The 12098-nt window shown below is 38.0% G+C and overlaps 1 protein-coding gene across 1 annotated transcript in view; it reads left to right on the forward strand.

The window, feature by feature from the left end:
- TMPRSS15 (transmembrane protease, serine 15) overlaps positions 1-12098 on the forward strand; it is a 135809-nt gene that overhangs the window by 113920 nt on the left and 9791 nt on the right. The window contains exons 22-23 of the mRNA XM_011926526.1: positions 9248-9429; positions 11665-11760. Coding sequence (XP_011781916.1) covers positions 9248-9429; positions 11665-11760 — 278 coding nt within the window. The remainder of the gene's footprint in view (positions 1-9247; positions 9430-11664; positions 11761-12098) is intronic.

Consider the following 12098-nt stretch of genomic DNA (forward strand, 5'->3'; position numbering starts at 1 on the left):
GTATGTTTGCCATGTTAGAACTGATTCAGGATAGTGTATTGCACTTGAATGCTACACTTTTTTCATCTCCTTTAGTGCAGAGAAACCCCTTTCTGGCTTTCTTGGTTTTAATGTTTTTGCACTGAGGCCAGGTATTAGGTAGAAAGATTCTTTTATTTGAAAAAGAAAAAAAAAAAAAAAAAAACTCAAGCTTGCTCCTTTATCAGCCAAAATATAGTCCCACTCTTTGAGAACTTCTTTTATTTTCTCTCAAAATATGATGCTCCAGGTTAATCTTATATGTTTTCTGTCCTAGCCCTGAAGTCAACTTTTCCATAAGAAACCTTATTTCTATTTAACTAATTTCAGTTATTTCTGTATTTTGGTAAACATGATCTTGTGTGCTTATGGCTACCGTTTTTGTGTCCTGTTCCTAAAACTATACAATGAACAAAGCTCTCTTATGTACCTATAAATATAAACTCAAAACAATGACTCCAACTCAAATAGAATACTACAGGGCAAATTCTAATCTTGTCTTCTGTATTTTTACATCTTGATTCCAATAATAAAAAACATTGTTCCTATTATCCACAAGTTTTACATCTTGATTCCAATAGTAAAAAACATTGTTCCTGTTATCCACAAGCTATTGATGTATTTGCTGGTGTCTGGAAAGCCTGGAACACAAAAAGGAGTTTGAGAATTGCTAACTCACACTACTGCATGAAGCAGAATCATTAACCAGGGTCTCATATTTGTTTTCCACTCTTTTTTCCTGCTGACATACAGCAAAAAGCATAAACTTAAGTGTACAATTTGATGCATTTTGTAGATGCATGCACCTGTTAAATTGACATTCCTCTGAAGATATAAAACATTCCAGTCACCCAAAGAGTTGCTTCATTACCTCTTTCTAGTCGCTCACATCCCAGCTTCCAGAAACAAATATGGAGTCATTTGGATGGGCAATCATATATAGATTTACAGTCTGGGTCACAGTCATTGAATAGACATCTGTTAAAGATGAAATTAGTGATAGGGAGCCTCTTGCCAATATCTCACTCTTTAATTTAGGTTTTCAGAGCAGACCAGAGACATCACAGGGATTGCCTGATTTCTTATTGAAACAATTCCTTAAAATATGTGTTAACATTCCTGAAATAAATAATTTCATATATGAGGTATTTGGGGCATGGTGAGAAATACAGACTACTATTTATTCTTTATTTATTTATTTATTTATTTATTTATTTATTTATTTATTTATTTATTTATTGAGACAGAGTTTCACTCTTGTTGCCCAGGCTGGAGTGCAATGGCACCATCTCAGCTCACTGCAACCTCCACCTCCCGGGTTCAAGCGATTCTCCTGCCTCAGCCTCCCGAGTAGCTGGGATTTCAGGCGTGTACCACCACACCCAGCTAATTTTGCATTTTTCGTGGAGATGGGATTTCTCCATGTTGGTCAGGCTGGTCTTGAAAGTGCAGCCTCAGGTGATCTGCCCACCTCAGCCTCCCGAAGTGCTGGGATTACAGGTGTGAGTCAACATGCCCGGCCTATTTATAATTTATTTAGTACTCCATTTATTAAACAGATATAACTAATAAAACTTTGAAAATCAACTTTTTAAACAGTTAAGCATTTATAGTAAAATAATATTACTTGTTACTGTAATTGCAATTAAAATTTGGATTTTTTTGAATGCCTCATGCTCTAAGCAGAACACAGAACATATATCGATTCAATAATGTTTAAATACTTAATTTCTACTAAACCTATCCTAAATATACATATTATTAGTTTAATTTTATTTTTCTGTTTATCTACCTAGTCTTATCGCTCTAGGGAGTTAGGCTTGTAATATATAATGTTCTTCAGATTGCAGAAATACTATAATATCATTTTAAGATTATGGTAATATTTGCAGATAAGAAAGAGGAAGAGTGGCCGGAGGCAGTGGCTTACGCCTGTAATCCTAGTACTTTGGGAGGCCGAGGCGGGCCTGAGCTCAGGAGTTTGAGACCAGCCTGGGCAACCACCATGAAACTCCATCTATACTAAAATACAAAAGAAATTAGCCAGGTGTGGCAGCGGGCGCCTGTCGTCCCAGCTACTCGGGAGGCTGAGGCAGGAGAATTGCTTGAACCCGGGAGGTGGAGGTTGTGGTGAGCCGAGATCGCACCACTGCCCTCCAGCCTGAGCAACAGAACAACACAACACTCCGTCTCTACCAAAAAAAAAAAAAAAAAAAAAAAAAACCCAACAGGAAGAGCATTTTCTCAGAACAATAGAGACTTCTCTTTTAGATGTTATTTGTGTAAATGTATGGGGTACAAGTGTAATTTAGTTACATGGGTGGACTGCATCATGATGAAGTCAGGGCTTTTAGGGTATCCATCACCTGAATAACATACACTCTACCCATTAATTTCTTAATATTCACCGCCTTCCCACAGCACCATCCTTCTAACTCTCTGATCTATCATTCCACACTTTATGTCCACTATACATTATTTGGCTCCCACCATAAGTGGGAATATTTGAAAGTTGTTTCACTTAAGATAATGGCCTCCAGTTCCATCTATGTTGCTGCAAAAGACATGATTTTATTCTTTCTGTTGGCTGAATAGTATTTCATTGTGTATGTATACTACATTTCTTTATCCAGTCATCTGTTGATGAATACCTATGTTCATTCGGTGTCTTTTCTATTGCAAATAGTGCTGTCATAAACACACAAATGCAGGTATCTTTTTGATATACCGATTTCCTTTGGGTAGAGTCCTAGCAGTGGGATTACTAGATCGAATGGAAGTTCTATTGTTAGTTCTTTGAGAAATCGTCACAGACAGTAGAGATTTCAGGGGTAGGTTAGTAATATTGACTTTTGATTAGAGCTTAGGTCTTGGATCCTTTTCCAAAATATTTCCAGTTTGGGTGCTAGTCATCTTCCTAAAAGTTAATATTATCTTACTGGACCACTAAGACTTATTAGATTTAGGTCTTTATTAAAAGTTTTATCAACTTCCAATCTTGCGTTTCCCTGTAAAATTATGTTTCCTGTAGATCTCTCTTGTCCCATATCATGCAATCCATTTTCTTGGCACCATTCTATTAGCACTATTTCAATAACATATGTCTATTCATCAGGTATCTCATAATTATTGGTGCACTCAGAAATTTTATTTCCTAAAAGTTTCTATCGTATCTCTGAAGTTACCTCTACTTTGATAATTAATTCATCATCTTGGATCACATTGCTGAGCCCCCTTTTTCTTAGTTATTTTGCATAGCTTGTTACACAAATAAGGAATATTTTAATATATATAGTTTGAGATTCTAAATATTAAAAAAGGATAAAGAGCTGGGTGGGGCAGGGAAAGACTGAGGAAGAACAGAGAGTGAAATGATGTGGATTGATACGCAGCTCTGCCTCTTTACCTGGTGGTTATGAGGAACCACTGGTAATATTCACTCCTTCCTGCTCTTGCATTGCTTACTGTTTTTTTTTATATCCATTTGATCAGATGACATGTGCTGAGCACTTATCCTGTGTTAAGTATTTTTCTAAGTTTGGGAATGATAGTGTTATACAGACCAACAAAATCTTTGCTCTGATAAGCTTTATATGACAGGTTAAGGCTGAAAACATTTAAATAAATACTTTAGCCATGATACATGCAGTAAAGAAAAGTAGTATGAACAGAAAGTATGATAAGAGCAAGAAGGTGGTTTTCGATACAGTGGTTGGAGAAAGCTTCGCAAACCAATTGAAAATGGAAGGAAAATCTAAAGAAATGAAGGAGAATGTTACACAAATTTCTTGGAAGGTAACAGCAAACTGTGATGCTCTGGGGTAGACATGAGGTAGACTTATTCCAGACACCTCAAGAAACCCTGTTGCTGTTGCCCAGAAAGGGATTGGCAGAGTGGCAGTGATGAGGCTGAAACTATGGATCGAGCCCTGGAGAGGTCTCAGGAGGCTATGGTAAATAGGACGAGGGACCATTTGGAGGACTGAAGAGTGACATTATCTAATCAGGCTAATGCATAAAGATGGGACTGCTGGGAGGAGCAAAGGTGAAATCAGGGAGACCAGTCAGGACCATAGCTGACGAAGCTGAGGAAGTGGCTGGATCTCATTAGTAAGTTCTGATGGTTAGGGTCATCTGCATTTATTAATGATCACATATATGGAGTAAGGAAGTGAGGAAAAGAGAATGGAGTGTTGATATCGTTTACTGAGATGAGGAAAACAGAAAGAAACCAGATGGGAAAGAGAGTAAGAGTTCCGAGTTTTATATAGCAAGCTTGGGGCTGCCTGTTAGACATCCAAGTTGGTATCAGTCAATGATGTCAGCCTATGGACATGCAAATCTAGATTGTATGGAGGAAGTCAAGAATTAAAATACAAATTTAGAAGTTGTCAGCATATTGTCGGTATTTAATATAATGACTTGAATGAGATTATATGAGGCCACTGTAGATATAAAAGAGAAGGCCAAAGGCAGACCCCTGGGATATTCTAAAATTTAGAATTTAAGATGAAGAAAAAAGACCTGGGAGGAAAAAAAGAAAAGAAAAGACTGCGGAAGAACAGAGAGAGTGAAATGAAAGGAAAATCACAAGTGCATGGTGAATCCTGGAAGTCAAGTGAAGAAAAGAGTTCAAAGATGATTCCTTATGTTTCAGGAAGTAAAATTATGCTCAGGAATGTTTGGCCTATTTCTTGTTTCCTGTACTTACTTCTGTTTCTTGCACTTACACAAATAAGCATATACCCATATTTTAAAAACAGATTTCTACTTAAAATTAAATAAAAATATTCACATATATAAAACTCTTTTCCTTGCTCATGAAAAGGAAGAAAAATTAAACATATCCTTGTTGTCTACCCTCCTTTTACAATAAAACTACCTTTCGCACCTGTTAACTTTTCTCTTTTGAGTTTCATTGCAGACACATGGCCCTTCATGAACAACTCATTTCTTTTAACTAGGGTAATTATAATGATCATTACATGAGAGTCACCTTGCTAAAACTTGGCCAGTGTTATTTATTTAATCTGGCTTCTTTGTCCTTTCAGAATTGCCCGATATTCTTGAAAACTTTCTTACTCTCTGGCAACAACACTATGTATCAGAAGCATTCTAATGTTCACTTGCCTCAAATATTAGAATTGGCTAGCCATCTAGGAATCCTTGTTATATTCAGAGGAGAATTAAAATAGAGACCAAAAATGCTGTGCTGGGTGTAAACATCAGTGTTGGCATGGTGCAAATTTGTCGAGGTTGCTGTTTTGCCACCTTTAGTAATAGTAAAACAGGAAAAAGGTTTTAATTTACAGTTTTGGATTCCCATTGATTTTCTTTTCCTTTCAGCCTATTGTGATGCTCTATCACAGTTGTCTTACCATATTAGCTTTCTACTGCATTGAAATTCCCACTTACAAACGGACATCCTGATGCCTAGAGTGGTGAAGTTATTTTCACATCAGCACATGGCCACATACATCTGGGACACCACTGGTTTATCTTATCTGGTGCTGCTTCTGCATCGCAGGAAATGGGAAAAAAGCATCTTTTTTCAAAGAAGCATCTTTGGGGTTACAGAGACCATGAGTGTATGTGTGTATGTTTTTCTGCCCTCTCCAACCTTCCGTGCTTCTCTTTCTCTTGCTACTGAGATAAATATCTTGCTTGTGCAGGACAGATGGTGAAATGTAGCAAAAGTTCAGCCAAATTCTTTTTTTTTTTGGACAGAGTTTTGCTCTTGTCACCCAGGCTGGAGTGCAATGACACAATCTCGGCTTCCTGGAACCTCTGCCTGCAGAATTCAAGCGATTCTCCTGCCCCAGCCTCCTGAGTAGGTGGGATTTCAGGCATGCACCACCACGCATGGCTAATTTTTGTATTTTTAATAGAGACGGGGTTTCACTATGTTGGCCAGGCCAGTCTCAAACTCCCGACCACAGGTGATCCACTTGCCTCTGCCTCCCAAAGTAAATTCAGCCAACTTCTGTCTAAAGATGCCCTATCTTTGCCGTCTTTATCCTCTACTGGATTGGGGATTTCCAGTTCAAGGTGGTTCTCACCTTCTCCTGTGCCCATCTATCTTCTGTCCTATAGCTCTTCCTTCCTTTACTAGAAAGGAGGTGCTTTGAGACCAAATTTTAAAAACATAGAAAGTCCCATCTCTTCATCTTAAATGATTTTTCTGAAGGCTGTCTTCTGCTACCCCTCATATTTGAGTACATAAAAAAGAAAATGATTTTTCTGAAGGCTGTCTTCCACCACCCCTCAGATTTGGGTATATAAAAAAGCTAGGAAGTTTTCTGCATTGCTCAATATCCCACCAGTGATTATAAAGTACAGATTGTTGAGTGCCACCCCAACTTTCCAAATTAGAGTTTCTGGAAATGGAAACTAGAAATCTAAAGTTTTAGAAACTTCCTCAAGTGGCTCATAGAACTTAAGAACTATTGGCTGTAAGTTCGGTATTCTCTTGTCATTTTCCACCGAGGAAAATCTCTAAAATTACTGCCAGATGGAGTAGTGCTAGTGGTGCTTGTGCTAGTGTTGGTTTTGTGGTGGGGAAGTTAAGTGCATGACAGAAAGGTTCGTGGAGCAACCTTTCTCTTTGAGAGAAAGATGTAAATGATACACGGTAACGGAATTTTTCCTATCCATGGTGCTGCTCATAGATACTGAAGTAACAAAAACATGAAAGGGAGGCTATTTTCTATGTGGCACAATAAAACATTTTGGAAATTATCAAGAATGTGTCAGATTACTATTGTTGTAAATTGTATTAAATTAGATGAGTAGCTTGAAGCGTGTATGTTTAATCTGCACAGTTCCTGGTTCATATATTGGTTTTCTACTCAAGTTCTCAAAATAATGAAAGGAAATGTTGATTACTAAACTGTGTTACCTAAAAGCTGTCTCATATCAGTAATTATGTTGGTTAGTTCTCAGAGTACAGCATTTACAAAGGTAAGAATTTGGGAGTTTAGATGCTCTCTCTCTGAAATACCTTAATTTAACATTTATTTAGATCGATAGCAAATAAACTGCATATACCTCTCTGAACTTCTATATGAAAAATTCTGAAGATAAAAGACATAGAAAACATGTGAGGAGACAATCCTATAATTTTGAATAACGACGTGTACTCTGTTAACTCCGATTATATATAATGATCTCATACACTGTGAGAAAATATTAATAGTTATTTCATTAATATAGCTAATATTTATATAGGTAATTTATATACATGCACTATAAATTATAAATATTAATACATTGGTTATATGAATATAACAGAAAATATGATGTATAAATAAATTTAGTAAAATGCCAAATAGGAAACATATGGTATAGTAATTGTAAGATTAATTTTTTGTAAATATTGAGTAAATGTGTGAAGTAAATGTTGAGTAAAAAAAACATACAATTTTTAAAATAACTACTTGTTACCTGTCAGTCTTAACAGGCAGGCTACTCAAGTGAAAACTGACCAGTTGAGACTTAGGAAATATACTGAACATGTGATAGAGAAAGAAGTTCAGAAATAGAACACCAGGGGAGAGATTTGGCTCTGTTCACTCTCCCTACATAGGCTAGGGTAGACATGGGAATCCCAGGGTACAGTGGAAGTGGGGTGCGGTCAGTATGTCTGAAATTATCAAGATGCCAAGCGTGGCTGAAGTACAGATTCCTCTGACCTGGAGAAGAGAAAGCAAGAAGACCTCTTGTCAAGACTCTACAGCACCCTAATGACCTCCTGGCCCAGTCTCTAAGCCACTTAAGGAGCTGCCACCAACTACGAGGAGCAGAGACAACTTCCCCTACCTGGGCCCAGGGAAACCAACAGCAGAGCTTCTCTCTCCCTCTTGCCCACCACATCTCCAGTCCTTCCTTCTAGTGCTCAATCCCTCCCACAGCACCCCACTCAGAGCTGTATGAGGCACCCCAGTCTCTGGTGTAAGTGCAGGCTCTAAAGTCAGACAGCTCCAATTAAAGTCACCTCCTACCATTTAGATAATCAGCGCCTAGTTTGTTCTGATTGTAAAATTCTGATAAGGATTCAATGAAGAGGTACAAAAGTTCTTGGTATTGCACTTGGCAGCAAGTAGTATTTTGTTGCTCCAGAGCACTCAGGTATATTTCTTCAAGTTTTAATGCAATGTAGTTGTCAGTGGGCGCTTACTGAATGCTCGGACACTCATTGACTTTACTGATGACTGCTACCTGACCAAACATAATAATTTGGTAAATAAAACAAAGTGATAGATAGATGTAAGTAACTTCATGCCCTTTATATATCTGTAAGTGACTTGGACTTTAATATTTAAATACCACATTAAATGAGGCATTTGTGACTGTTAAGAATTGAATCAATAGCTCTGCCTAGGATTGCAATCATTGAATTTTACCTTCATTGTGAATATGGCTTAACTGGCTTAATTCCAGCTGATAATTCCTTTGTGTGAAGAAATCGCAGGCCAATAGCACATTTAAAAGTCCTTGCACATTTTCAAATTATAATACAGTACCCAACTTAATCTGTTTTACAACACAAATGTTATCCTTTACCAATTATTATAGATGGCCAGCATTGTATATGGAGATTATTCAAGTTTATATGTTAGATTATAAAAATCATAATAAGGCATACTGTTTACCTTAACTATATGTGAATTCAATGACTCTCTACATGGGAAAATACATCTGAACTTCCTTCCATTATACTACAGTTGCTACAGTTGTCTGAAAAAGCCCTGAACAGGGACATAATTGCCACAGTGAAATGTGACCTAAGGCAGAGTTTCTCCAACCTATATATTACATATATTAGCACGAATTTGGAGATTTAATTTGAAAAGTATTTTTTAAATTGTCTGGTGGTCTATTCCAGACCCATTACGTTAGAATTGGGGGAGGAAGGGAGGTAGGTGTCAGCATTATTTAAAAGCACCCAGGAGATTGGAATGTACAACCATAGTTGAGAACCACAATCTAAAACTAGAGCTCAGCATATGACTTAAGAGAAGTGAAAGAAAGAGATTAGCACTAATTAGGACTTTCTTTATGTTATCAGAAAAATAAAGATTTAAGAATTATTTTTAAAGGATGACTCTTCAAAGAAATTGAAGAACATTTCAGGATATAAAAATATTCTGAAATGTCTATGATGAAGATCTTCTAGAAAGTAACTGCTTTGAATGGAGAGTGTTTCATATTTCTTCATTATAATTTTCAGGAGAAATTTAGAGCCATCCAAGTGGACAGCAATCCTAGGCCTGCATATGACATCAAATCTGAACTCTCCTCAAACAGTGTCTCGATTGATAGATCAAATTGTCATAAACCCTCATTACAATAGGCGAAGAAAGGACAACGACATTGCCATGATGCATCTGGAATTTAAAGTGAATTACACAGGTAAAAAAAAGAAATCACTCTTAGTCGTCTTATCTGCCAAAATTAATTCAAAATTAGATTTGAAATATTATCAATGTCAATGCATTAATTCATAAAAGTTAGATAATTTGTTACATAAATCATTAGAACTTAAATGGGATTAGGGAGTAGAGAGAAATATATTACATTTCTTTTATCAGGATGTTTAAATCCAACTTTCTGGAAAGAAGCAGTAGAATAAAACTCTCTGAGCCCTGTATAACAGTAAACTCAAAGGAGAAGCTCAGATAAATAGTTGCTGTTATTATGCACGCCCTCTCTATTTTTCATGTAAAAGAAAGGCAGTTTCACCCACCAAAAAGGCCAGAGTAAGACATAAACTGAGAGAGGAACATATGTTCTGTGGGGAAAGCGAATAAGAATTAAGTTATTCATAGGATGAAGTTTGGTTTTTTGTTTTGTTTTGTTTTGTTTTGTAAGACGGAGTCTGGCTCTGTTGCCCAGGTTGGAGTGCAGTGGCATGATCTTGGCTCACTGCAACCTCTGACTCCTCGGTTCAAGAGATTCTCCTGTCTCAGCCTCCCAAGTAGATGGGACTACAGGTGCATGCCATGATGCCCAGCTAATTTTTTTTCTTGTATTTTTAGTAGAGACGGGGTTTCACCATGTTGGCCAGGATGATCTCGATCTCTTGACCTCGTGATCCGCCCCCCTTGGCCTCCCAAAGTCCTGGGATTACAGGCGTGAGCCACCGCGCCTGGCCTTCATAGGATGAAGTGTTTTTTTTTTTTTTAAGGCGGAGGCTGTGGCCCAGGCTGGAGTGCAGTGGCGTGTTCTTGGCTCACTGCAAGCTCCGCCTCCCGGGTTCCCGCCATTCTCCTGCCTCAGCCTCCCGAGTAGCTGAGACTACAGGTGCCGCTACCACACCCGGCTAATTTTTTGTATTTTTAGTAGAGACGGGGTTTCACCATGTTAACCAGGATGGTCTCGATCTCCTGACCTCGTGATCCGGCCGCCTCGGCCTCCCAAAGTGCTGAGATTACAGGCATGGGCAGGATGAAGTTTTTAATGGAAATTCGGTAATATTATCTGAGTGGCAAATGAAGGACTTCCTCCAAATGCTTGGAAAATGTGCAAGAAATCCCTTGATAAAGTGAACTTTATCATGAAGGGCTCTGCTCAATTCAGACTTTTATTCCTAAGTCTTTTTCAGTGCCTGATTAGGAGAAAGTGCTGCCATTTCGGTGTTTTCATGGGGTGTTATCTATACATGCGTTATAGCACTTATCGAAAGCAGACTATTGCTACGGTTAGTTGTCTATCCCTGTCCTTAAGGATAAGCACTGTGTCTTATTCATTTTTGTGTCTGCCCTAGGTCTTACAGGCAGTGGGTGCTTAAGAGTGCCAGTTGGTTTGTAAATTGATGCAAGAAGGGCTTTAAAAGTCAGTGACCAATGTCAATGTTTCCATAATTGCCCTGTAAAACAATCTCCTAAAAGCTTTTTTAACATGGTGATAATTGGGAAAAATAAAAGGCCTCAGAACATTTGCCCAAGTTTCTATTAATTGATGCTGAAAATCATCCTTACCATAATTTTCAGAGAACTGGCACCACTCTCTATTGAGCACCGTAATTTTATTTAAAAATAAAATATAAATGATTACCTCCAGAACTAAGACATTTTTTACACTATAAAAGAGTAATGAGGGCCCAGGCGTGGTGGCTCGCGCCTGTAATCCCAGCACTTGGGAGGCCGAGACAGGCGGATCACGAGGCAGGAGATCAAGACCATCCGGACTAACACAGTGAAATCCCGTCTCTACTAAAAACACAAAAAACTAGCCGGGCATGGTGGCGGAGCCTGTGGTCTCAGCTACTCGGGAGGCTGAGGCAGAAGAATGGCGGGAACCCGGGAGGCGGAGCTTGCAGTGAGGGGAGATGGGGCCCCTGCACTCCAGCCTGGGCAACACAGCGAGACTCCATCTCAAAAAAAAAAAAAAGAGTAATAAGGCGACTTGTAAAAGACCCTAAAAGGCCACCAGTGGTAGCTGATCTATTGTCAAAGTAAGTGCTCCTCTGAAATGCCTATTTCCCCTAAGACCAATGTCTAAAATTTGTACAGGTAGGATAAAACAAAAGTACATGTTTTTTAGATTAAATGTTGAAAATTATTGATTTTTAAAACTTGTTAGAAATGCTTGTAAATCTGTTCTTTCTTTTTCTTTGTTCGTTTTGCTGTTTGCTTGTTTTTCCAGATTACATACAACCTATTTGTTTACCAGAAGAAAATCAAGTTTTTCCTGCAGGAAGAAATTGTTCTATTGCTGGTTGGGGGAAGGTTGTATATCAAGGTAAATTATCAAACTCAAAAAAAAAAAAAACCTTAAAAACGGGCTATTATAATGTGAATACTTTCAACATCTTTGCAAATCTTATAGAACAATTTTTCAGTATCTCCTAAAAGTACTGTCAAGCATGTACATGTATATTTAGAGTTATATATCTGTAGAATTTTCAAAGGAATACTTGTAGAGTTTGTATATTTGTAGAGTTTTGTTTGTTTGTTTGTTTGTTTGTTTTTGAGACAGAGTCACGCAGTGTAGCCCAGGCTGGAGTGCAGTGGGGCGATCTCAGCTCACTGCATGCTCCGCCTCCTAGGTTCATGCCATTCTCCTGCCTCAGCCTCTGG

Source organism: Colobus angolensis, unplaced genomic scaffold, assembly GCF_000951035.1.
Source record: "Colobus angolensis palliatus isolate OR3802 unplaced genomic scaffold, Cang.pa_1.0 Scaffold69, whole genome shotgun sequence".
Classification (NCBI taxonomy): domain Eukaryota; kingdom Metazoa; phylum Chordata; class Mammalia; order Primates; family Cercopithecidae; genus Colobus; species Colobus angolensis.